This window comes from Dipteris shenzhenensis, chromosome 25 (genome assembly GCF_047967505.1).
Source record: "Dipteris shenzhenensis isolate YYH24624 ecotype China chromosome 25, Dip_SZ_1.0, whole genome shotgun sequence".
Classification (NCBI taxonomy): Eukaryota; Viridiplantae; Streptophyta; class Polypodiopsida; order Gleicheniales; family Dipteridaceae; genus Dipteris; species Dipteris shenzhenensis.
Genome location: NC_141620.1, coordinates 11,274,075 through 11,301,705, shown reverse-complemented (window position 1 = coordinate 11,301,705; position 27,631 = coordinate 11,274,075). Strand labels below are relative to the sequence as shown.

The following is a 27,631-nucleotide window of genomic DNA, read 5'->3' as shown; positions in this document are numbered from 1 at the left end:
AGCAATTCCCATCTCTGCAGAATTCAGGTATCTGTTCAGGAGTGAATGGGGATTTGCCTTTATATGACTTTGTAAGCTGAGTACCCCTCGGCTTTTGAGGCTGAAACCCTTTCTTTTCAACCTTGGGATACTCTTTCTTTTTTGATTTTGAAAAATCAGTTTTCTTCCTTTCAGCACCTCCTGCATGCAAGGATAGCCCTGTGGATGGATCTTGTAACGGCACAAGAGTAGCTCTATTGAAGCTGAATGCATAATGTCCTGAATGTTCTTTGCCCCCAGAGCATTCACCACTGCCTGAATTTTTGGACTGAGACCTACTCTGTACTTTCTCATTTGGGTTCTTTTGGAGATCTTTTTGAAGGGTGCAACCTGGAAATAAGCATCCCAAAACTTTTGGTTGTACACATCCACTGTATCTCCTGCATCCATATGCAAACTGTCCCAATCTTGAAGAACATGATCTCTAAACTGTTAAGGCATGAACTGTTGATAGAAGGCTTTCTTGAAGCCCTTCCACCCCTTTGGGGCTGACCCATCTGTGGTCTGTGCACTCCAACATGCACTAGCTATCGCTGTCAAGTGCAAACTGACCATTCTCAACTTGGAGGATTCCGAAAACTTTTCACTACCGAATGCAACATCAAACTGTCTGATGAACTTCAATGCTTTGTCTGTATGACCATATTGTCCATTATAGGTCATAATTTTGACAGATTTACCTCCATCTTTGAATTCCTCGGTCTCTCTGGAAGACTTGCTCTTCCTAGACTTCTTGTGTTTCCTTCTTTTCCTGGATGGTTTATCTGATAAAGAAGAAGATACAGAAATCGAGCTCGAGGTAGACGGTGAAGGGCTTGGATATCGGTGATGATGCCTTGATCTCTTCCTGCTATGAGACCGTCCCCTATGAGATCTCTCTCTCTCTGGCTGTACACGAGAGTGTGCCTCTGGCATTGGCACATCATAAGCATAGTTTCTGCTTGAAACAAATGCTGAGCTCTTGGATCCCTTCTGAGATTTTCCATCTCCTGCATACGCATGTGTACCATCTGCTCAAATTCTTGCTGAGTTTGCTGCACACTTCTCTGTCTTGGATGTGCATCCCTATCTTGTGAATCCCACTGGATAGGTGATTGAGCCATTCTCCTACAACTTGTCTAAGATCTACAAGTTTCTCACACACACTGTGTATGCAACTGATGCACACAACCTTTGCTTTTCAAAGAGAAAAATTACCTCAACAAGAGGTGTCTTGCATTCACAATCTATGCCAGTACCGGGCTGTCAACTCAAGGCATATACCCACAAAGTTGCCAAAGCATCAACAATTATATTGCCCCTTTTCTGCCTGCTGCAAAAAGCAATGAGTATGCATCTGATTCCCTTTTTCTGAGCACAAAGGCATGCATTCCTTTGCTTGTGCAAATCTCTTATTTTTCTCTGATCTCTACTTTTTCTGATAGTAAATCCTCTCTCAGATAGGTGAAAACTGCTAGCAGAAACAATCTTTGCAACTGTCCTTTTTTTTTTTTTTTTTTTCATGAAAAAGACTTCTATTAAGTAAGAACAAAAACCCGCGAGAGCAAGCTCAAAGCGGAATACATCATGAAATCATGAGGATAATAAAAAACCCCTCAGAGTGAGGTGGAAAGAAACCAAGGCTGAGGCTGAAAGTGCCATCTCAACCCTGTAGTAGATTCAGAGAAGAAAGGAGAATCCTTCCATTCCCTGAAGAAAGAAGCCCTCCTAGTTGAGGCTGCACGGGAGTCCCCCTGCATACCCGTCCATACGGCCATCAGAGTGTGTACGATGTCTGTCCAGATGTCTGTCCAGATACTAGCCAATGTGTGCGAGGGATGAACCTGAGTACCCTCCATAGCCTCTGTGCATCTGGCTCTCCAGATATGCCAGGCTGCTATGCTCGCTATAATCTCCCAAGAAGTATCCACAGAGGCATGTACAGCTGTAAAAGGACGGTGTGGAACCACATCCAACGAGCAGAACTCAACCCGATGACGTCGAACCGAAATGGCCCGAGAGGAGTCAAGTCCCTCATAGAAAACCTGAGGTCCTGTAAGAGAAAGCCAAGCCACCGAGCCCCAAGTCATAAAGAGTGGGGAATGGGCAAAGTGACTGAAGATCCTGGCTATCCCCATCCAAATCAATCTCGCCTGTCTACAATCCCATAAGCAATGCTGTCCTTTTTTTTTTTTTTTTTTTTTTGACAGTAACCAGATGGGTAACTGCTGGTTACTCTAACCAGACTGACTGACCCTGGTTTGGTTAGTCTGCAATTAGACTAACTGGACTGGTCACAGTTTGGTTACAGTGACCAGACTGGTCTGGTTGGATCAACTAACTGGACCTCTACCTAGTCCACTAACCAAAGTTAGGTTAGCTTAACCTCAAGTCTACCACCTCAGCTGTCTAGCTGGCAGTCCAGATCAGCTGCCACATGTCCTGCCATGTCATCCACTGAGCTGTCTGCTGCCGCCATGTCATCCACACGTGTGCCACATCAACACCTGCACATGCATGCCACCTGGCTGCCACGTCAGCTCGCACGTGCCCAAGGTTCAAACCTTGGCTGGGAAAATATGCGCAGGCACGGAACCGTCTAGAGCATCGCACATCATGCCTTGACGAAACGATCAGCGTCGCGCATCATGCCTTCTAGAGACCATTCATCGCGGGATCTTCTGCATACTCTTATCCAATACTTTGACGTATCTGCATCATGAAATGCACCAAAAGAACTTTGGAGTGGTGAGGCTTATTGTGTCACAACTTGCACCAGCGTGAAGACATCTCGCCACGTGAAGGAATCACTTTGCGTGATCTCTGCAAGAGAGCCTAACTTATATCTATTGCGCCTTGGCTGGCCTCTTCAAAAGCTCCGTGGGCATCTGTTGGCAGGTCCCGCGTGGCTTTCATGCCCCAAAGTTACAGTCGTTCGGTTACTGCAATATCTACACCTCTGCTAGTGTGATCTGTGATACAACGGATGATGAAACTCAGCACCATATCTAGCAACGTCATCAAACGGGCCAAATGCTTCAGCATAAAATTGCTACGCTAGCCTTCATAGCTTTAGATCGTCACCCCCTTCAGAAAGAAGGTGAGCCAAGCTCTGATACCAATGCAATCTTCCCTTGAGAATCTCGTAGCAAATTACTGCAAAAACTATGTCATCCTTTGCTCTCTCTCTCCCTCTCTCTCTTTCTCTCTACAAGCACACTAGGGCCCACGACAATTGTCGGGTTGGACCCCCCGAAGGTTTTTATTACTTGAGAGAAGAATGAATACATAGTTCAGCGTAGAGCTATCTGATACAAAATCCAAAAACGTGAAGTGAATTTTACATGAGCTCTCAGGCTCTCCTTCTTGGCAACAAGCCACTTGTCAATTTCTACATTACTTTCCTAATTAACCTACTATTGTTACTGCGAGGGGACCTAGGTGCTCGGACCCCCTACTCCCAGGAGAGAGAAGGGGGGGGGGGGGGGGGGGCTGTAAGAGGAACAAGAGCCACGCCCTCCGGGGAAGATGGCCAGCCTGCAAGGGGGACTCCTGACTGATCCTCTTGGGAGCGAGAGGCTACTTGGGCTCTCTTCCTACGAGTGGCCCACTATCATCAGTTCTTGACGACCCACTTGCTTGGTTTCTTTTTCTTTTTCCTCATCCTATTGTGTTCGTAACCCAAATACATGCAGCCTCCATTGGAGTATTCCCCCCTCAAGGGTCTCAAGCTCCGAAAGAGACTCTGGGTCCTCTACAACCATCCTGAGCCAAGGGACACCATCGTATGCCACAAACTAAAGTTGTAGTCTCCGTGGGGGACTCCAGCATTGTCCCAAAAGCACGACCAATGGAAGGAAGAATGGCTCTATACTCTCGTGGGAGTCCCGGGAATCGACGCATCATCGGGAAGGAAGGGACATGGTGGGTCGAGTCCATGTCCTCCACCATGAAACCGTGGTACCACAAAAAGAGATAAACCAAGTGGGGACTGAGGAGAATGGGGCTCTGCTCCACGAGGGGCAGGGTGGTCTCGGGGGAGCTCAACTGGAGGGAAAAGAATGCTCTTCCCGTACATGGTGACCTCCTGGATGTGGTCCCCTTCTAGTGCCAAGCTTGCCTGCATCCAATCTCTCACATGTCTCCTTGTGGGTTTGAGGCTGACTATTCTACGCGGAGAGGCTAGCTTCCTCTCTATAGGCTGAACCCTCTGAGTAAGCAGTGTGTACTGACGAATGTGTAGCCTTGTCTTTTGTAAGATCTTACCATTTGCAATCGCCTATGATTGCTGCTCTTATCCAGCACTTTTGCTGGAAGAGTTCATCTCTGTTGTGAGCAGTGTTTCCACATTTTGAGGATGAATAAAGCCTGAGTCGTCTTTCTCTCCTCTCTGCTGTACTTTCTTTGAGTGAGCTTTGAGTTTGTGAGTGCATCTATAAGTGTTTATAAAGAGTTTCCTAGATCTATTCGCTGTGTTAGAGGCTCAAGCAATTAGATTCTAACAGGGATAGTAACCTTGCTTTGGCTTTGACAGAATAAATTTATGACTTGAGACACAACAATCTTGTTTAACGAGGCAAGTAGCAGATTCCAGCCTTCCAGAAGCCGTTCTTCTATAATTACTCTCATAATCCTCTATACAGCATAGGGATGCATTTTAAATACGAGGCAATGTCACAATTCCGTGATGTAAATTTGCCCAAAAGCTTGTCATAAACAGAAACACCAAAGAAAGATGAAGAGTCATAATCAAATGTCATGCTCTCCATTAGGGGGTGACCGTTTACATTGGGGTGTGACTCTTTCTGAGGAGGCATGACTCTTCCTACAGTATGACCCCTCAAAATCGGTCATGTCTTAGATATCTTCCTTCCTTCATTAATAATTGTTCCTTGTACATGTTTACAGAATATGTTCCAAGTGACTGTGCCCTTCCCTGAGTCAGCCCAACTCCCCACAAGGGTGCAGCTCTTCATGGACAGACCTCTCTTCAATTCTAACCTTTTACTCTGTATTTAATCAGGGATTTGGACTACAACAGACACAAACCCCTCAACTTTTTATTGTCCATTTGATCTGCTTTCTTCAATTCAGCATCAATGGGTTCCAAACACACACAAAAGTTGCCAATGTATCATACATACGTTGATAAAAGAATCTTAACTTCGGCACTCAAGATTCCAAATGTGGATTTTATCCCGTAAATTTGTTAGATCCAGAAACTGACATGCTAATCCAGATTGCACGGTACAAAAGCTGATACCTTTGTTGTCAACTTCAAAAAAGCATGCTCTTCGTTATTCAGTTACAACTGCTGCTTCTTCAAGGCTAGACAATAGAGAAGGCAATTCTGAAACAGTCAATTTCCATTTCCTTTGACACAAGAACAAAGTTTCGGCGTAAAACATTCAGCTGCACAAACTTTTCAAGATCATCCACCTATTATGTCGATAAAAAAGAGAGCTCTGGTTCATTTAACACGAATACCAGAATTATAAGAAGAAATACCAGACAAAGGAAATAAATGCTCAACCATGTAACTTATGTCTTGTCATAAACCTATTTTTCACCATCATAACATTGAAATCAAATGAGGAGAGAAGAGGTACAGAAGAGAGAGGATTCCAAATTCTAGACTTGAATTTATGATGTGTGTCAATCAAAATCATGCAGCTACTACTTGCATTTCAAAGCCAAACCTTAACAACTGACTGGCTTCTTTGAGCTACGAAGCAGGGTTTGAATATTATTATATTTTCTTATTTGACTGTCAAACCTTTGTACCTTCCAATTATTAAATTTGAGAAGAAGCTGTTCCAAAATAAGCCATGTGGTCAGGCTCTGACGAAGTCTCTCTACACCAAGAAGAGAAGCAAGGCCACTATAGAGGCTGTGCCTGCAGTTTAAAAAACGTGTTTTAATTCTTGATTTCTGCTATGTGCTGTAACCAAAATACTTATAACTTGTCTTGTTTAAAGAAAAAGAAAGCTAGGGCACTGAAAACAAGTATATCAAGAGTTTGTAACACTCAAAACTCTTAACTCACACAAGTTCCATTCGAGCATCGTTATTTTCCTCATCCTTGAGACTTGCAGAAGAGCCAGTAGATGGAACAATACGCTTGCAGTCTCCCACTTCTGAGTCACTTTTGTCCTCATTTGTTGCATCAAAAGCAACAGCATCAAACAATTGTCGAAGATGTGGTAAAACATACACTACAGTTGAATCCGGGCCGATGGATCTACAAATGCATAGTAAAGCCTTTGCTGCACACTATATTTTGAAAAGCATAGAATTTAGAACATCCAAATAAAATAATCACCTTGTAAAAGAAAGACTGATTACAGAATAAAATGGTATTGAAAAGAATAGCATAAAACCTGTAGCAATGTCTTGCTTACGGCAGGATTCAACAGCATTTTTATCAGTACGTTATGAGGCTCCTGTAACAGAGACAAGAGACCAATGCACATATATTTAAACTGTGAGCTTGATACATTTTCTAAACCTCAGTCTGAAAAAAAGGAAATTCAATAAAGTTCCATATGCAAATGTTAACAACATGTATAAAGGGTATAATACATAGTCTTGGCCTCTTATCCGATTCGCAAGACTCATTAGCACGAGTCCAGTAGTTACATGCATATATAACTGAATAATTGTTTTAGGACGTTGACTATGACAACTAACCCCTATGGGTACTACTTAAGACTAGAGCTAGCTATAGGAGCCTAGCTAACCCCCAACACCCAAGAAGTCAAGTCCTTTTTGGGACATGTGGGTTGTTATAGAAGATTCATCCAGTTCTATGCCGACATAGTGGTGGCGCTGACAAAACTCCTTTGCCAGGAACAATCCTTCATCTGGTCTGCACCTTAGCAACTCGTGTTTGACAATCTCAAGGACTGTCTAGTGAAGGCACCCATCTTGCGGCAACCTCAATGGGATGTTGTTTTCCATGTACATGTAGATGCAAGTGGGCTGGCAATTGGTGGAATATTGGCCCAACCGGATGAAGAGCACAATGTCATTTGCGGTAAAACCCAGTCCCCTTCCTTAAACTCTGTTTCCCTCCTACTTTGATCAGCATAGGACTTCATTCTTGCTTGGGCTCTATCATGTTATCCTTTGCAAGCTACAAGACTACCACATCCTCTCAAGCTCTTCTCTGATTGACTATGCTGATCCAGAACAGGGGGGATGGTAACTTCACTGGATAGCTGCACAAAACGACATCCCAATAAAAGTGTGCTTGGTTGAATAATAACAGAATTCTGCTGGACAAAGCCAAGTGTCCCAAAATTTTTGACTTTCAAAACAAAAATTCCTCAAGCCATCCATTTATCCTTTCAGTTTGATCATCAGTCTGAAGATGGTAGATAGTGGTAAGGGTTAGCTTTCTGCCCAATTGCATGAACAATTCCTTCCCAAACTGCCCATAAACTTTGCACTTGGAAGCCCATGTAGTTTGAAAATATTATTTACAAACTCTGTAGCAATCTGAGAACTGGGGTAGGTGACCTTAGTAGGAATAAAATGGGCCGCTTTGGGTATTCCATCCACTACAACAAAATTACAGTTTCACCCTTTTGCTGTAGGAGGTGGACGTGCGGTAAAATCCATGAAGATTTGGGTCTACTTGCCTTGGGGAATAGGTGATGTGACTCTAAAAATAATGCTCCAGGTGACCCCTTTGTTGCACTTGTATCCTGAGGCTTACCACATCTGAAATGAGTCCAGACGCTCCCAAAAACAGAGGCCTACTACTTCCGAAATGAGTCCAGACGCTCCCAAAAACTAAAGACTTGTTCTAGCTCCAATGATGAGGGTTGAAGAGCAAGGTCAAAAGAACTTGCCAAAAACAAGGCTCCAGCCTCCAATGAAACTTTATTGAAAACCTGCTAAAATGTAGGAATGCAAAAGAGACGTTCCCAACTGAATACATAAATTTCAAAGAATCATCGGAGCCATTTGACTTTGAAACCATGTCTGCTTAGAATGCAATACAAGCAAAAGAGTACAAAGGAGAGGGTAACAAAAGTGGAGACTGACACAACCCAGCTATGAAGGCTGCTAAGAAATACAAGGGCTCCTTGTCCAAGATGGAAGAAGATGAAAGCAGGATGACCAAAACATGTGTTTTTCCCTATCAGAACGTGATGAAATGTTTCTACGTCTCTGCAAAGCTGCTCCAAACAAAACGTATGGGAATTCTCCCACCTAGAAATCGTCACTGTCGTGGCTGTTTTTGCTCCACCTGCTCCTCTCTTCCCCCTTTCAAATTACCTCTCATTCACTTGCCTCACCTGCTCCTCTTTTCCCCCTTTCAAATTACCTCTCCTTCACTTGCCTCACAACCATGTGCTGCAATTAACACAAATCAACTTTTTTTTTTTTGGCAAAAAAGAGACTTCTATTAAGTAAGAAAGAAACTCGCTAGAGCAAGCTCTGTGCGGAAATACAACATGCTGAGCATGTAATAAAAAACACCTCAGAAGAATGAGGTAGAAAGAAACCAAGGCTGTGAGGCTGAAAATGCCAACTCAACCCTATAGAAGTCTTAGCAAAGAAGGGAGAGTCTCTCCAATCTCTGAGAAAAGCAACTCACTTGGAGGAGGCTGCTCGAGAGGATCCCTACATGGTCGCCCAAATGGCCATCAGAGTGTGTACCGTATTTGTCCAAGTACTCGCCAAGATCTGAGAAGGGTGAACCTGAGAACCCTCCAAAGCCTCACTGCATCTGGCTCTCCAAAAGTGCCATGCTGCAATGCTAGCTAAGATCTCCCATGGAGAGTCAACCGAGGAATGAGCAGCTTTGAAGAGAGTGGCCGGAACATCCTCTAGAGAGCACGACTCCATAAGGTGTTGTCGGATGTGAAGAGCCCAAGAGGAGTCATGTCTCTCAAAGAAAACCTAGGGCCCTGAAAGAGTGAGCCAAGCCACTGATTCCCACGTCATATAGAAGGGGAGGTGAACAAAAGTGCTGAAAAGTCTTGCAATCCCCTTCCATATGATTCTCGCGTGTCTGCAATCCCAAAGGCAGTGTTGTATTGTCTCCGAAGCAGAAAGGCAACGAAGGCAAGTAGGGTAAGCCCCAAACTTGGATCTCCAATGGTTCACTGCTATCCCACCATGAATAGAAAGCCAAAAGAAGAGAGTGATTTTTCTATTCCGGTGGGATTTCCAGAGCCTCTGCCAAAAAATTTTCTATAAGTCAGTAGAAATCTGAAAGTTCTCCCAATGAGGAGCTCTGGTAGGCCTCCAACCCCTAGAGCTGAGCTGGAATTTCCTGGCATTACTGACCGTGTAACAAAAGAAGGGGATGGCCTTCTCTCGGTGCCCTTCATCTATCCATTCCCATTCCCCAGGGTCCCATTGCAAAAACTTAATTGGGGCACCTCCATAGAGCCACAGCCTCCATGAGCCCAGGGCAATGAGAAGCGGGTCAGGATCCAAGTACCACTGTGAAAGAGAGCCATGCTCCATGAAGCCCACTATCTTGATTGGCTAAAACGGTACCTCCAACAAGATATCTTCTGTGGATTTGGACAGCATACCCCCCGAAGAAACATCAAAGACTAAGGCATCCTCATGTGTGTCATGAAAAGCAATCACCTGTAAAGGAACTCCCAATTTGGAAAATGCCCCCATCCAGGTGGAGCAAGAAATAGGCATGTCATCTGTGTCCACCCAATCCAAGGGCAAGGCTGCATCAATCTGCAGGACTCTCCCTGCACTTCCTCTGAGATTAAGAACCATTTGTGCCTGTTGGTCTGCAGGAAGCTTCCTTAATGCTTTCCATGCTCCCACCGTAGAAGCAGGGCCCCTCTCCCATCTTGGCCACTGCATGTAAGGAGAAGCTCCAAGTGGTCTGCCATGCTCATCCAAAATACTATCATTCCACATGATAGGCTGCCTTTCAATCTCTTCACGGGTGGATGGGGGAATCCTACGAAGTGTACTGCTGAAGCTGGCCCATGCTTTCAAGATAGCAACCATAAGAGGGAAAGAGGGAGATCTGAGGTGCGCTATGGTGAAAACCCTAGAGTGGCACCACAAGAGCAAACAAACTATGTTGTGGCTAGAAGAACCTGATTAACCACCACCACCCTGGAAGCCAAGTCAAGTTTGGCTGAGCTCCTGAAAAGGAGCTTTCTTCTTATGCTCTCCAACACCGGAACAAACTGTTGTGAGGGAGAGATGCCCACCCCAACCTAGTAGCCCAAATATCTGACAGAGACGCCCCTCTGTACCTAAGTGAAGGCAATATCATTACCCCAATCCGGGGTGTCACCATCACAAATCCAAAAGCCATTGGATTTATGCCAATTAATGTGTGCACCTGCAGCTGTGCAAAATAAATCCAAGGCTGTCCGGAAGGAAGTGAGTGTCCTAGGGGTGGCATCCAAAAAAATAGCCGTGTCATCTGCCAGCTCACTATCCAGGAGCTCTTCTTCCCGGTGAATAGGAAGTCTCAGCCCATAAATATCAGCTTGAGATCTAAGGTAGATACTCATAGCTTCCACCACAAACAGAAAAAGAAAAGGGGCAAGAGGACATCCCTAGCGGAGTGATCTGGAAATCTGAAACCTATCCCCTCTTACCCCCCCAATAAGCACCTGGCTATGGGCTGATCTGTAGAGAGAGGATACTCCTCTAATCCATGCATCTGAAAAACCAAAGCGGGATAGAGTACCCTCTAAAAAATCCCAGTCTACTCTGTCATAAGCTTTCTCAAAGTCCAAGAGTAGAATGGCCAATCTCTGGCGGCTTTGCATGGCCCACATTCTGAGGCCTCCCAAAATAAGAAAATGTTATCAAATATACTTCTGCCATGCACCAACCCTGTCTGCGTGTCATGAATCTTATCTGGAAGAAAAACTTGTAGCCGCAGACTGATGGCTTTCGCCAGAATCTTGTAAAAAGTGCCCAATAGAGTGATGGGTCTCCATTGAGACACTAGATTCCTATTACCCCCCTTTGGGATGAGATGAATGAGACCATCTGTGAGTGAGTCCGGCATCTCACCAGAGTCCCACACGCTCTGTAGGGCTGATGTGATGTGATCACCAATCTGCTCCCAAAAAGTAATAAAAAAGGAAGGGGTAAGTCCATCCGAACCTAGGCTCTTTCCCTTGTGAAGGGCAAGTAATGCAGTCTTGAATTTTGCATTGGTGAAAGGTGCATCTAGAGAAACATACATCTCGTCCTTCTCCAATATAGGGATACACTGCCAAATAACCTCTCTGGCATCATCTATAGCCTGTGTGCCTGGATCTGTAGTTAAGAAGGGATGCAAAATAATCTGAAGCTACACGCATGACAGCATCGGGATCTGACTGTAACACCCCGCCTGAGTCAACAAGCCGCGAGACACTATCTCTACTATGTCTGGGCCCATGAGTAGAGAAAAAGTGTTTGTTGACCCTACCACCCATCTGAATCCAAAAGGATTCCCGTGCATGAAAGGCATATTCTACTCTCTGATCCAACAATGTCTGCATATGAGCCCTTGCTGCAGCAAGGCGCTCCTGAATCCAAGCATTTGTGGGCCTCTTCTGCTCTTCCCTCTGAAGGGACGCTAACTGCTGGTGTATACCAATCTCACATTTGAGAATCTCACGTCTCCTGGAATCAACGACTGTATGATAATAGTCACTAATTTCAGATAAGGCTGCAACTACCTAAGAAGGGCGGACAGCTCCACCCTGTATGTGAGAAACCCAAATCTGTAAAATATCCTTCGTGAGGCTCTCCTCTGCATAAAAAGCATCCAGAATCCTGACACTGGCAGAACGTCCTCTCCGATGAGGCTCAAGGATCTGTAACACCACTGGAAAATGATCTGAGGTGGAAACCCCAGTAGAAATGCATACAGATCCTCCTCTGTCAAGTGCCCAATCGTCTACATAAAATCTATCAATACGTGCATGAATGGGCATGTGTATTCTCCTATTCAACCAAGAATACAGGAGTGACTGTGGCATAACATGAAAGGTATCATCCAACCAAGTATCTCTGCCACTGTACTGGAAAAGAAAGGCATCCCAGGCTGCCCTCTCCAAAGAATGAATTCCACCCTGTCTGCCTCCCTTTTTGTTTGATGGCAACTCAACCATGTTGAAATCGCCACCAATGATCCAAGAATCGGCAATGGGGGCCCAAGAGAGTAACTCCTTCCAAAAGGAGATCCGCTCCCCTCTGTTGTTGGGAGCATAAGGATTGAGAAGACCAATCTTACGCCCTCAATCAAAATAATGATCCATTGAGCTCTAGAGGGGGAAATAATATCATGACCAGCAACCAAGGGGAGAATAGAGGAAGAGACCGAAATGCAAGTACCTCCCCTTGTGCCCATAGCAGGCGGCCAGAAGGTATGTCCTGAAAACAGTTTGCCCGATTTAGAGCAATCACTTGCATCCAACTTGTGTTCCTGGATAAAAAGAATATCAATAGCACCTCCAGTGACACCTGGATGAAGCTGATTATGGATCAGCTGCCTAAGGTGACGGTGTGGAACTCCGCCTAGGCCCTGTAAGTTCCAGCTAACTATCCTCATCAACGGGAGGATGCTGGATGTAAAGGCTTACCTGACCTAGTAGAGGAGACCATCTTCCCCTGGGCCGAAACACTCTTGCTGAGGGCAGAAAACTCAATAGGTGAGAGGATCCTGACACCTGCTGAAGAAGAGGCCCTATCAAAAGGAATCCCCATGACCGGGATCCCTAAGGTGGAGGGCACAAACTCCTCATCATCCATGAAAGTCGCCGAATCTGCCAGTGCCGAAAAAGAGTTCTTGATAAGCAAGTCTGGCCAAGGAGTGCGAAGAAGACCTGCACTCGTGGAAGATGGAGAAGGACCTGCCAGGCCTCTATCAGCAAAACTGGAGCTGGGTACTAAGGAGGCCTGTGGTTGGGCTGAAGAGGAATCTAGAGTCCTCATCTGTGCCTGCACTTTCTCGGTCGTCCTGACTGTGGCAGGAACAATCTGCGGGGAAGAAGTGCGTGGTCAGCAACCAAGGTGACTGGGGGTGGTGCATCTAAAGGCCCCTCCTGATGTGGAACTGTAGTGTCTGGGGCTGAGGCAACATTCACCTCTGGAGTCTGGAAGGCGTCTGTCTAAACAGGATCAAAGGTCTTCTCCTGAGGTAAGGGAGCGACTCTGATAGCTCTCCACCGTAGTACTGGGTGTGCCGCGGGCATTGGGCGCTCTGCTGCCCTGGTAGTCCTGGGGTGCGTGAAGCAGGGCACCCTGCTACTCTAGGGTGCTGGGGAGGTGCAGTCGGGGTAGTACATGAAGGAGCCGCACCAGAAGACCTCTTGGGTCTTTTTCTCTTTCTTGGGCAGTCTCTAGCAAAGTGCCCAAGGGTCCTGCAAATCCTGCACTGATTCTATCTACCTGAGAAATATGCCCTCAAAAATAGCTCCATTAGTTAGGTCTTTGAGTGTAAAAACAATTAAGAAGGAGACCAACGAGCCCAAAGGCTTGGATATGAGTGAGCTGGCCTCCAATCCGCTAGATCAGCTAGGCCAACAGTGGAGGTCAGGAACCTCCAAGGAGGAGCTGAGCAACCCCCACTTGTTTCCATGGAGAGACAGCGTCTGGTGTGGGGTATGCAATGGCAACCACCTGTCCAATGAGTGCCCACGCCTAAAGGCAAGGCCGACACTCTACTGTGCACACTGCCATAGGTGGGGAAACCATGATACCTCCCAATGTCGATTTCCGAGGTCCCTTCCCCAACCCATGTATCAAATGAGACCCCATTAGCCCTAACGGCTCCGCCTAACCCCCTGACCACACAGAGTGATCCTATGGCTAGTTCTAGCCAGTACAGAGCTCAGCCAGCTCTATTACCACCATCCATATTGGACCCACAACCGCCACTACCTCGTATAACCCCAGTCAATCAAGTGTTGGTAGAGGAAGTGCCCAATGACTGGGAGGAGACGGATCCAGATCATGGACCTTCCGCCAGAGGATCGGTAGGTCCCAGTATTCTAGACCACTCCCGTGAACTCAAGGGCTAGGGACCTAAACTCAATCGATCGAAGGCCCCCGCTCCAATGTTACACCTGCCAGGGTCCCCACAGAGCAAGTGAATGCCCCTACCGAGGTACTTCAAACCTTCTCGTATGGTCACTTCTTACAAAATCCTAGCGAAAGCAATCTACATGCAATTGCATTCCTTACTCCCTCATCGTATTCATGATACGCAAACATGACTTGTTCATGACATAAGCATTTTTTACAATATATTCTCCTTTTGGGAAGATTTTGAGTTGCCATGCAGAGCGGTCAAAGGCTTGCAATTCTACTCTTGGACGTTAAAGAGCCTGACAGGGTAGATTGGGAATTCTTGGAGGGCACCCTTTATCACTTTGGATTTTCAGATGCATGGATCAGAGGGGTCTCAGCCTTGTATAGGTCAATCCACAGCCAAGTGCTCATAGGAGGGGTTAGGGGAGATAGGTTTCAGATTTCCAGATCAGGCTACTTTTCATACCACACTTTAGTTAGCCCTTCTAGAAAGTTGGCAAGACTACCAACCATTTCTTTTCAATCTATACATTCAAAGACACAATGCCTTTTGAATGCCACAAGGTACTCCCCAGGGGTAAGCCAGGGGTTTCCCTTGTGGAGACTGCAGTCCCTTGTGCCCTATTGGAGATTTGGGGATTTTGGAAGCCCGAGCTGGTTGTTGTGGACAGCCAGCTACTTTTCCCTCATACATTCTCCATTTTTGCACCATTCCTCTCTCTCCCTCTCGCTCATCCTTGCTTCCTCCAGATCCTTCTCTCATCCCTCTTCTCTCACCCTAGATTCCATAATCCCATTCTCTCCGAAGTCCAAGGTTCCTACAAGCTACCACAGACACAGGAGGTGGAAGCGCGAGGCACCATGTATGGGAGGACACCGTTTTCATAAAGAGATATGGCTCATTCGGCACAAAGGAGATGGCATGCAAGTTTTTTTCAGATACATTGAGTGGATCAGCCCCTCAAGTTCAAGCACCCTGTTTATGGAGGGAGTGTTACGCTCAAGTTGAGGTAACATGACCTCAGAAGGGTCAGTGGACATTTTTCTTTAAAGGATCAATGTTTGTATGATATTTATTTCGGCTTCATGTTTATGATTAAAAGGATTAATGTCAAGGTCCTTGATGAGGGTGACAAGGCACTGACTAGTTGGGTCTAAGGCTGTGGGTCTTAAATAATGGTATCCCAAGAGAGGGGTATATGGTGCATTTAAGAGGTACCCTAGAATGAAGACATGTGGCATACTAGATCCATCTAGGGAATTGGGGCTTAGTGGATTTTTGCAAGCAGGAGCTTTCACGTACGATTTTTGATCTAGAGAGAGCTTGCTACCACCGAGAATCGGCTGGGAGGATAATCTGTGCGCCTACACCTGTGTTTGATAGTAGTCTTATGTTTTGGAATCTGTATGCGTTAATGGAACGTAATATTTGGTGGAGGGAGGCAATGGTACGAAGAGTTGCCATGCCATTCTCGAGGGGTTGTTCTTACACATGGAGGTTCCCCGTTCAAATATGCAAAGATTCTATCCCTCCTCCATCCTAGAGTCATGTATCAGGTTGTTCAAGCCAAGATGTTGAAGGAGCAGCAAAAAGCGGGCAAGATAGAGGAAGACCATGCCAAACAATCCACACGATAGATATCTTCCGGTTTTGAATAGTCATTTCTCCCTTGTCTAGGATTCTTGCTGGCTTGCACACTGCATTTTCCTGGAGTTCCTGTAACATCATAATTCCATTAATCAATGAATCAATTGGTTGCAAAAATCGTTTTAATAAAGCCACATGAAAAACACTAGATGCACCTTGCAGCCTTGTGGTAATTCTAACCAATAGCCGACCTTGCATATTCTCTTTAGAATCAGCCACCCACAATATTGGGGCGATAACCTCACAAATTGTCCTGTAGCTAAAAATTTATTGTGTGAAGGAATCTTGAGAAAAACTTTCTCTCTTCTTCAAACTCTCTAAAATGTCTTTTCTCATCTACATAGGTCTTAGCTCTATACAAAGCTTGGCGGATGTTTGATTTAGCAAGTTCCAACATCCTCCGCATCTAGATTATATAATCCATGGCACAAGGTAGCTTTTGTGGAACTCCCACTATAGTTGGATTAACTGGTCTCGATCCATAAACTGCAGCACTAGGTTCCTATTGTGAAACTCCCACTGTAGTTGGATTAGCTGGTCTAAATCCATAATTCACTTCGAAAGGACTCATCATTGTGGATGAATGCTTTCTATCATTATATTATAGTAATGGCAACTACCAACCACTTCTTCCAAGAGCTTTGCCTTGAGGGAACATATGCTCTCAGCATATCTTCCAAAGTTTGGTTGACTCTTTCCGTCTGACCATCCGTTTCAACATGATCCCCACTGATAATTCCCAACTAGTCCTAGGTGCATTACATACCGCAGTCCAAAATTGGCTAGTAAATCGCATATCCATGTCTAATACTATGGATAACAGTAATCATGTAGACGAAACATGTTAGTTGCAATTTGCAAATCTCAGCACCTTATGTAAAGCTCAGCCTATGAATATGTTATGCCCCTGGCATAAGTTCGACCTTATGTTGGACATTCCTTTCCGCAGGCCGTAATGTACCTCATCTCTAAAACAATAAAAAAACTCACTGAGTATCTGATTGACTAATAAGGCCATCTCTCCATCTTAGGTAGCCCAGGAATCTGTTAGTGCATTCACACATGACTCAACAAAAGCACAGCAAAGAAACAAAAGCTAATCTTGAGTTTTACCAATTTCCATTGTCGAAATCAAAGGACCTTGCGGAAGATCCTTCTTACCTCGAAGAATATAAACCATAACAACAAATTCAAATTTGTAAATATGCTTTTGCCAATCCACCTCAGGATTTTTCTTTGAGTGCCACTTCATTCCAAGTGCTTTCCATTATATGGATGCTAGACTCTAGTTTCATGACCCCTTTTTTCCAAAGTTCATGGACAGTTGGTAATAAGCCTTAAAGCACTTTGAGACATTAGTTAGAGAAGTATTACAAGCCGCATAAATGAATCTAGGTTTCTTAAAATTCTTATGAAACTTCCAAGCCACACAAAGATAAGGAAGACTTGGATTACAAATGAACCCAAAAGACTTACCAAAGTTTTGATGTTTCAAGATCAAATCCTTTGAGGTATGGAACAACCAGCATACGTCTTTCTTGCAAAGTTAACCTCTCCTAGTAGATATTGCAAATAAAACTTTTTACAAGTGAAGACAAAATTATTTGAGCATTTGTCAACATAAGAAATCACAAACTTTTGTTGGAATTTATGCAAGGCTATATGATGCTCTGAAGAAAGAGGGCTACCACTATTAGAGGTGCAAACTATGGTAGACTTATCAATGAGGCCACATAAATAGCCTATTCTATATATAAAATGGATAGTCTATTTGATGAACCTGTAGACAAATCCAAGAACATGCCTAAACTCATCCAGCCACAAGGCTTAAAACCGTGACTTCACCACATAGAGCAGGGACTAGCAACTATAACATGCCCACAAATGTCACAATCACCCAAGAGTGGGTATATACCAATATATAAATATAGTCCACCACACACGCATGTATTCAGAAACTCTCACGCATGTGTAACATACGTTTATACAAGGTCTTTGTACTGAATTCTAACAAAACTCAAGGGATGAAAGGTAGACTTTGTCATGATGATATAGAGAGAAGCTTGATAAAAAACTAGTCTCTCCTACTCTATCATTTAACCTACAACAACTTGTGAAGCACATCAGCAATCCTGAGTGGCAGTCACTTGCACAAAAACTTATCAATGTAAAAGTTGTGTTTCCTATTAAGATTAAGTACCAAAACTAGAGAAGTTGCTCTTTTCCCAATCCTAAGACTATGGAAACATCTAAAAAGCAGTATGCCAAATGAAGTAGATGGACTTTCAAGAGGTAAATGACCCAAATTGTTTGCCATGACAACAAATGCAACCTATGATGAGGTTAAGACATTAGGATGATTAGAGGAGTTAAATCCTACATTCATTGATTGGTGAATGTGGATCTTGGATAGAATTTGGATTCAAGGATGAGGACTCGGTTCCTATTTAGTGGTTGATCACCCCCTTATATGGTGTGGATTATTCTAGCCTTCTTTGTTTAAAGATGATAGCTAACCCAATATCATCTCAATTGGCTCTTATTGTTTGGTCCTCCATTGTTCATCTCTCCATCCCTCTTGTGAGCATCATCTCCTTCTAGTGCACTCTTCCGTTGCAACATGGTATCAGAGCCTCCACTCTTTTCCCCTTTCTCATCCCCTTGCCATTCCTCAGTTCTTTAACTTCCTCCTTCCATTTTGAAACTCTTCCCTTCTTGTGTGAGAGTGATAATTGAAAGATCGTGAAGAAATCATTCCCTAACGTTGTGAGAGAGCTCGTTATGTGGTTCTAAGTTTCAAAGGTTTTTGTATTACTGGTTTCAAGAGATGGCATTGTTCGGTGGGGGCTTTACTGGTGGGATCTTTTTTGGCCTCCAAGCTCATTACTTCTTCCATTTGCCCCAGTTGCTCTCATGTAAGAGAGACCGTCTTGCATCTCTTATGAACCTGTCTTTTTGCATGAGATTTCTTTTTCCGATTGACAACTGGGCTTCGAGCTCATTTTCCATCCACTTCCTTTGGAAAGCAGTTTTGGGTGTTTGGAAGATATACTTCTATCCCGGAGTATGATAATTTCTCCTTCTGGTGTCGATATTGGGCTCTTTGGTCATAATATCGTGCTCGTAGCATTCGACTATTTGAGCACTCTTCAGTGACTGTCTTCCCATATTTTCGAGCTTCTTTGCTTTGGTCTCTGCAGGATGCTCATTCCTTTGGAGACCTTTCTTAGGCCTAGTTGGAAGTTTTTTAAAACTGTTTTTAGTTGTGAGTAAAAACAGCTATGAATGTAAATGATGCTTTCTTAATGCAAAATTTGTTCTACATAGAACATGTGTATGTGGCACCCTATTACACTCATGCCAGTCATCTATAAGGTGGTTGCCAAAGTCATGGTCGATAGAATAAAAGATCTTCTGCATGATGGTCTACATCCTACCCAATGTGGCTTCATCCCCCGCAGACACATCACTAATAATATTGCAAATGCCTAAGTTGGGATCGAATAAGCAAAGTATGTACTCTTGCTGCAACTAGACATTGCCAAAGCTTTTGATACTATACAACAGGATTATATATCGCAAACCATGCAATCCTTGGGATTTGGGCATAAAATACAGCATGTTATCTATTGGCTATACAATGATAGTAAAGCAGCCTGCATTTTATTTGGAGATGTTTCTGATCAGTGCATCAGTGGACTTTATGTCGTTCAGTGAGACAGGGATGCCCTCTTTGTGCTTTTCTTTATGCAATAGCTACTCATCCGATGCTTTGCTATATTGATCATCTATATTGATCACCTTTTGGCCATTGATGTCTTACATCGTCTGGAGATTCAAGGAAGAAAGCCCATGATTGTGCAAGCTTATGTTGATGATTCATTCTTCACTCCAATGAACATAAAAACTGATCTTTTGCAACTCATGAGTGCTTTATCCTTGTATGGACTAGCTGCTGGCTTACAGGTAAACTTTCATAAATCCAAGCTTTTTCCTTTGCATACTAAAGATTGGCATAGCTTTTTGTGGCTCGGGGAAATTGTTTTGCCCAATCATCTTGTTCATCATCTTGGCTATCCTTTGCAATGGAACACATTGGGTACTTGCAAAGCTCAGGAAGAATCAAGAATATTGGAAGTTAGCCACTTGGCCCCTTGATGTTCGACTCCGAATTGTACAATTAATTTTGGTAGCCTATATTCAATTCTTCATGCTTTTGATGATGTTTGATAAGAAAGACATTTCTTCTTTCATGTCCACTCTTATGGAGACTTTCTTGTTAGAATATGAAGCCAAGTTGAGTCAGTTTGGTGTGTTCTAGTGTGAGTTCTAGTCTAGTGTGTTCTATGGATGCCACGTGTCATATTGGGAGCTATCCCATATGCATAGGTGTTCATATGTGTGTGTGCGCTCTTATATAAGAGTTGTACTTGTCTAGTGTCAAATTAATCAAGTATCAAGCTACAAGCTCTTTGGTCCACATGTGAGTACTTTCATTTTTGGTTCATTGCTATAGTCATTTTATTTCCATTTCATTATGTCTCTCTTTGAGTATCACTTCCTCTCTCCCTAGTCTACTCACTCTCTCTCTCTCTCTCTCTCCACCATGTTCCTTCATATGGTATTAGAGCCTCCCTTCCTACCTTCCCCTTCTTCTTGCTCTATCTAGAGGATGAGAGAAGCCCGCAAATGGAAGCTCCCCTCTCCTCTAAGGTAGAGCCTCCCTTCCCTTAGCCTCGCCATGGTTCCTTGCCATCAAGTACTCCGGTGTCATAGTGATTGCTCTTGGTCCTCGTTTGTGAGTTCAGCTCACTCCCGCATCAGTTTGTGGTTCTCCCTCAACATTGGCGGACATTCCTCATCAGTTGGTCGCCAAAAACTTGTTTTGGAGCAGTCCAGCGGCTTTTTTTTAACCTTTTGATCTGTACGGACGTCTGTATGACCTCTGCAAGCGGATGCGCGACAGTGCTAGGAGTCCGTACAACTTTTCAGAAGGTGATTCCGAGCAAATTTAGGCTACTTTTTGGCATTTTTTGCTCAGATTTGAACTCATGTGACCTCCACCAGTGATTTGAGTTTCCCGAGCTTACCCACAAGTCATTTTGACTCTACCGACACTCCGGTACATTGACTTGAGGCTTCCGACAGCGGGGAATACTCTTTTCACACCTCAGCATCTCCTATAGTACATTTTCGCTCATTTTTTTGAGCACTTTTGCTTCTTTTTTTGAGCCTCTTTTGCGCATTCAATGACTCTCCGATCGGCACATTGAGAGTCATGATGTGATTGCCCTTGGTGGCTGCCTCCATGGTCTTCATCGACACATCTTCCGAGGCATCCTTGACATGAGCATCTTCGACACATCATCGACAAGCAGGATGTGCATACTTTTGTGCGGCAGCTACTTCGGACACATGGGTTCTATGAGCTGGTGTATTCCTAGACCTATGAGCTGGTCATGTAGCCATGCTATAACGTGAGCCTCTGAGCATGTTGAGTCTCAAGCCATGAGAGTGCTTGGATCAGCCTCTGAACTCGCTCAGACTTTAGCCTCTGAGTTACATAGGGTGCACAGTTTGATGACCGTCATTGTTAGGTTCTGTTCTTGCTTCCATTCCAATAGTCTCTCACCTTAGACCGTCATTGTCATGTTCTGTTCTTGGTTCCATTCCAGTAGTCTCTCACCTTGCCTTCATGGAGGGATGTTAGAATATGAAGCCAAGTGAGTCAGTTTGGTGTGTTCTAGTGTGTTCTAGCATGAGTTCTAGTCTAGTGTGTTCTATGGATGCCACGTGTCATATTGGGAGTTATCCCATATGCATAGGTAGGTGTTCATATGTGTGTGTGCTCTTATATGAGAGTTGTACTTGTCTAGTGTCAAATTAATCAAGTATCAAGCTACAAGCTCTTTGGTCTACATGTGAGTACTTTCATTTTTGGTTCATTACTATAGTCATTTCATTATATGTCTCTCTTTGAGTATCACTTCCTCTCTCCCTAGTCTACTCTCTCTTTGTCTCCCCACCATGTTCCTTCATTTCTAGCGCTCAAAGCATGGCCGTAAGGGTTTCAGACTACTCTCTATGGAGCATCTTTGTTCCCCCAAAATGCATGGTGGCTTGAACATATTAAATATTCACATCCATATTTTAGCTCATAAATGGAAGATGATGATGGAATTTTTGCAGTGATCAGCCCTAGGCTTCCATGATGTGTCACTTGCTTTCACAGCTGACTATTGCTTTTGGGCATTGGCATCGGCCAAACAACATGGATTGGGGATGAATTATCGACCCCTTTGGCACTATCTTCTCAGATGCTTCAATGCTTTTTACCGGTGCCCAAGTTGAAGCTTATGTATCGTCTTACCTCACATCGCCAGGGTCCTGCTGCCCGCCCCTTACACCTAGCCAATATGGTTTATGTTGCCTCTTCCTTGAAGTCCATAGCATGGAAATCAGATTTGGTCCTTCAATAATAATGCCAAATGGTGGCGTAAAAGATTGCGGTAGCTTTGGTCCTACAAACTTCCTCTTCGACAACAGCTTTTTCTATGGCTAGTGATGCTTAGCATTATTCCTTTTGGCCAACTCTTGGCACGTAGGCATATTACTCCTGCTCTATGTCACAGATGTCTTCCTCCCACGGAACCCTTGCTCCATCTTTTTTGGAATTTCCTTGTCACCCTTGACCCCTATCTATTCGCTTCCTCCAGGCCTGCTTTCCTACTACTTGCTTTGGCAAGCTTTTTTGGATCTTCAACATTTATCCACAAAGGGGGGAGTTTGATCCTTTTTTCACATGGGTTCGATATCGGGCACTCTGGACTCTGTGGAAAGACAAAAATCACAGAGTCTTTAAGGAGCCTACTTCCATGTACTACTATTTCCAGATTTAGCTCAAGCAATCCTTTTATAATTGCCCATCTGTTAATTAGATAGATTATGTTGTTTACTCATTTTAATCTTGTATTTGCTGGTCTCCACTTTAGGGACTACCTCTTGTAATATAAAACACATGGCTTTCACCAACAACAAAAAAGTTTGGGTTGCGTGCATGCGCGCGCGTGTGTGTGTAGCTTCTTACCACCAAAAAATGTGTGTGTGTGTGTGTGATGTGTGTGTGTGTGTGTGTGTGTGTGTCATGTGTGTGTGTGTGTGTGTGTGCGAGAGAAACGAAGTGTGCGAGAGAAACGAACACGACTCGAGGGTCTCTGCTCATCCCTGCGCTCTCCGTACACGTCCGTGTCGCGTTTCTGTTCATCCCTGCGTTCTTCCGCTCGCTCCTGCGTTCTGCCCGTACAACTGTACGGACGCCGTACTTTTGTACGGACGCCGTACAGCCACACTTCTCTTTCCCTGCGTTGCTCCGTCGCGTCTGCTTGCCCTACGCCATCTTCCCCGTTGCACCGCCGTACCACTTGCCCTTTTCCGTACATATAGTCTTGCCTGCTGCGTCAGCCGCCCTTTCCACTTCTGAAATCCGTACAGTCTTTACTCTCCCTGCCTCCTCCTTCATTCCGTACAGTTCGCATCTCTAGCCTATTCTTCGTCCGTACAGCCCTTCTTTGTTCCGCCCTTCCTTCAATCCTGCCCTGTTTCTCTTCATGGAAGATCAGTTCAAAAGCTACTCTCGTAAGGAGTCGACCCGGGACTCCAAAAGACAACAGGTTGATTTTTCTACTACAGATTCGGTCGACGCTCACTATGTCTTTGATATGCTTAAAGATGAATTTCAGTACAGCCGGAAGGAGTGGGCCAAACCTCCCCCGGCCATCAAATACAAGTTGAAGCTTCCATCATTGGTTGCTCCTCTTCGAAAATTCTCTCAGCAAGCAGTTATCATCTTCTTCCCAGGAAAGTTACCTTCAGCAAATGATGTGGCTCAGTGGGTTCAGGCATTGTTGGGAGGCTGCTTTGTTGAAGGGGTATATTTTGCTTCTAGGGGTTTTTATGAGGTGCACTTTTCGGATGCCTCATATCGCCAGCAGATTTTGGAGATGTCGCCCCTTTTCTATGGCAGACAAATGGTGCATGTCATGCCATGGTCGCCAAACAAAGATTACCACAGCCTCATTCGACATCACTGCCCCGTATGGGTTGAGGTAGTGGATTTTCCAGACTATATGAGGGCTGAGTTACCAAGTTTGGCAGCCACTTTGGGGCAAGTTGTATGCCCACCCCGCCCTTCGGGTAATCGCAATCGCTTTTGTATTCTTTGGGATACAGATCACCCAACCCCTCCTTCCATTGCGGTAGAAGTGGAGGATGTTCCCCTTGGTGAAAAATATTTTGACTTGAAATGGGGAGTTTTTGCAGGTGCTTGTTTCACATGCCATAAGTTTGGCCACTTAGCCTCACAGTGTCCTGCAGTTCTGCATCAGCTTCCACCCACAGCTATTGCTCCAGAAAATACTCCCCCTCCGACTTATGCCTCGGAGTCTAAGGCAATGCCTACCAAACTGGGTGATGTGGCTCTCAAATCTGTCCCTTCCAAAGAAAATGTACTTCAGGTTTCAGCTAAGCAAAAGGATAAGGGTAAGGGCAAAATTTCAGAATCTCATGTCTCTCCCCAGGGTGCCTGGCAGCAACCCAAAAAGGTTTTTGCTCTCAAACCACGTCCACTACAATCTCGCCATTGGGATGCTTCAATTTCTACCCCTGGTCAGACCTCTTCCCCTGCTGACAGCCTTGCTTCTCAACTGTGGGTTGATGTGCTAAAAAGAGGCATCCCTGTATGTGATAATGATGAGGATCATAGAGCTAATGATCCAGGAGCCCAGGTGGATGTTGATGTCATGGCTGAGGCCTGACAGTTTACACTCTATTCTGCCTTTTGGTTTGACTGTACATATCTTTTATGTCTACTTCAATTACTTGCATTACATACAATGTTCAGGGTCTTTGCAATGTCAATAAGTGGAGACTTTTCTGGCATTATGTTCATAGAATGCATCCCGATGTGATCTCCTTACAAGAACACAACCAACACTTCTTGGCTGGCCAGCAAGGCCACTATGCTGGTTATGATATTTTTTATGCTGGTACAATGCACTTTTCGGGGGTTTGCATGCTGGTAAAACATGATATACAGCCCACGGTGGCCCACAATGATCCTCAGGGTCGATGGATGGTGATCAGGTGCACCTGGCAGGATACTCTCTATGAAATAGCATCTGTTTATGCCTCACAAACTTCTGCGACTAGAGCTCAAATGTGGGCCTCCCTCAAACAATACCCATGGCTTTCCAATGCTTTTTTGTGTGGAGACTTTAACAATTCGCCTGCCTCCCAAGACAATACTACTCATCGCTCTCACATGATCCCCACTGAGTTCCGACATTGGGAAGATATGCTCTCATCTCTGCATGCAGAAGATCTATGGCTCTCAACAAGGGACACAGATATGGGTTATACATATCATCACAATGCCTTTACTCATTACTGGGCTCGACTTGACAGATGGTATTTGCTGCATGCTCAGCAGTATGCTGATTTTACATGTACATTGCGGATTGATCACTCCCTCCTGCTATCTGATCATTTTCCAGTATGCTTGACATTATCAATAGCACGTCTGACAGATGATATGCCTTTTTTTGGTCATCGCTTGCTCCATGTTAATAGTGCCTACTTGCTTCATCAACAATTTCAGAACATGGTGAGAGTGGCTGTCCGTCCCCTCCTCTTACATGCTCAGGAGGATATGGATTTTGCTTGGATCAGTCTTGCTCATCGCTTACAGGCTGTTATTCAAGACTACGGACGGAGTTACATGGAAAACCTTCGGCTCAAGATAAAATGGGCTCAATCCCACAAGCAGCAAATGGATGCAATCAGTTCTCATAGGCAGCTTACTTCTTCTGAACAGGATTCTTGTGCTTATGCGGTTCATATCATCCATCAAAATGATCTTCGCAAATTAAAGAAGTGGCAAATCCGAGCTCGTATGAAACCCCTTTTGGATAAGGGCTGCTCCTCCAAAGCCTTTTTTAAAAGTCTCCATGCGGATAGGCGAAAGGAGGATATTTGCAGGATCAAGAAAGCTGATGGCACCTGGACCACTTCCAAATCAGACTTGGAATTGCAATGTTCTAGTCATTTTCAGCATCTCCTTTCTTCTCAACCTGATCATTTGATGCAAGTAAATGCAGCCAGGTCTCAATTCCTTATGCATGTTCAGCCCATAGTATCTCGGGAACAGGTCCATGCATTGGAGCAGCCTTTTATGCTTAGTGAACTGGAAGATGCTTTGAGTCATCTACGCAAAAGCAGCTCCCCTGGTTGGGATGGACTGACTGTTGAATTCTTCCGTGCATTTTGGGGTGATCTCAAGAACACTCTCCTTCTAATGATCAATCATGCTTGGGCAGAACAATCTCTTCCTCCATCCTGGAAACATGGCCTAGTAAAATTGATTCCCAAAAAAAGATTGTGTGAGACGATGGCTGATTGGCGGCCTATATCCCTCATGCCTGTCATTTACAAACTCATTGCTAAAATGATTGTCCTCAGGGTTCGCTTCCTCTTGCAAGCAGGACTTCATCCTAGGCAGTATGGGTTTGTCCCCAGAAGGCAGATCACTGACAATATCTCCAATGCCTTGCTTGCGATTGAGTATGCCAAATATTCAAAACAAGATGTTCTCATTCTGCAAGTAGACATTGCGAAAGCTTTTGATACTGTCCATTGGGATTTCATCTCTCAAACTATGCAAAAATTGGGATTTGGCCCTCGACTCGTCCACATCATTTACTGGCTTTATTCTCATGCCACGGCACAGTGCTTGCTTGGTGGAGGGTTGTCAAGAACCTGGACTATGACTCGCTCAGTGAGACAGGGTTGCCCTCTTAGTTCCTTACTGTATGCCATTGCTACCCATCCGTTACTCTTGCATATGGACTATCTGGCAGATACAGGACAGCTTCATGGCTTGCAAATTCCAGGGGCACAGTCTTTTCTTGCACAGGCCTATGCTGATGATTCATACTTCATGCCAAGGAATTCTCAAAGTGATCTTTCTCGTTTGATGCATACACTGAATGATTTTGGCATAGCTGCTGGACTGCATATCAATTTTCAGAAATCAAAACTTCTAGCTTTGAAAGAAGCTGATTGGCATGCACTTTTTTGGCCAGGCCACATTATCTCTTCCCTTACTATTGTCAGACATCTCGGATACCCCATTGGCTGGAATATTACTCCGCAACAACAGCTCAAATGGGTGCTTCAAAAGATCAACAAGAAGCTGGAATACTGGCATTTGTCCACTTGGCCTCTACATGTTCGACTCCGGATAGTACAGTCCATCATTATGGCATATGTGCAATTTTATTTGCCTCTTCTTCCTTGGTCTTTCAAGCATTTGGCTTCCTATATGTCCCACGCTATGGAGATATTTTGGAAAAGCAAATCTCATAAAAAAGCTTTGCGACTACTACCTATGCAGTCTATTTGTTCACCCAAGACTCATGGGGGGCTGAATATTCTCAATCTCCAGGTTCATATGTTGGCAAGAAAGAGCACTATGATTGCTGATTTTTTTCAGCAAAAACAACCATGGGCTATTATGTTAGCAGCTATGTGTGGAAACATGGCTTCCCATGCATATGGGCATTGGATTACAGATCACTGGGAAGCAGTTTTATCTTCCTTTCAGGGAAAAATTCCTGGTTGCCCTGTTTCTACTGCTTTTCTTCATGATTGGAAGAGGATTCTTTCATATGCAAAATGGACAGGTGCTTCCTCTCATCATGGTAATTCTTTTCGATTGGAAAGCATCCATTGGAGCAAGGTGTTTGCATCGCCTCTCGCTTTACAGGCACCTATCAAAGCATATAATCTCATGAAATTGGGCATAAGATTTGTTGGTGATGTTGTGGATCAACAAGGCTATACACTTTCATTTCCACAAGCTTGCAGGAC

The 27,631-nt window shown here is 44.4% G+C and overlaps 1 protein-coding gene across 1 annotated transcript in view; it reads right to left on the bottom strand.

The window, feature by feature from the left end:
• The window catches only part of LOC147885453 (protein serine/threonine kinase), a 121,064-nt gene that overhangs the window by 54,765 nt on the left and 38,668 nt on the right, over positions 1-27,631 (bottom strand). Inside the window, exons 9-11 of the mRNA XM_087396413.1 lie at positions 6,399-6,461; positions 6,065-6,291; positions 5,803-5,914 (exon numbers count right to left, since the gene is read on the bottom strand). Of these exons, the coding sequence (XP_087252539.1) occupies positions 5,803-5,914; positions 6,065-6,291; positions 6,399-6,461 (402 nt within the window). The remainder of the gene's footprint in view (positions 1-5,802; positions 5,915-6,064; positions 6,292-6,398; positions 6,462-27,631) is intronic.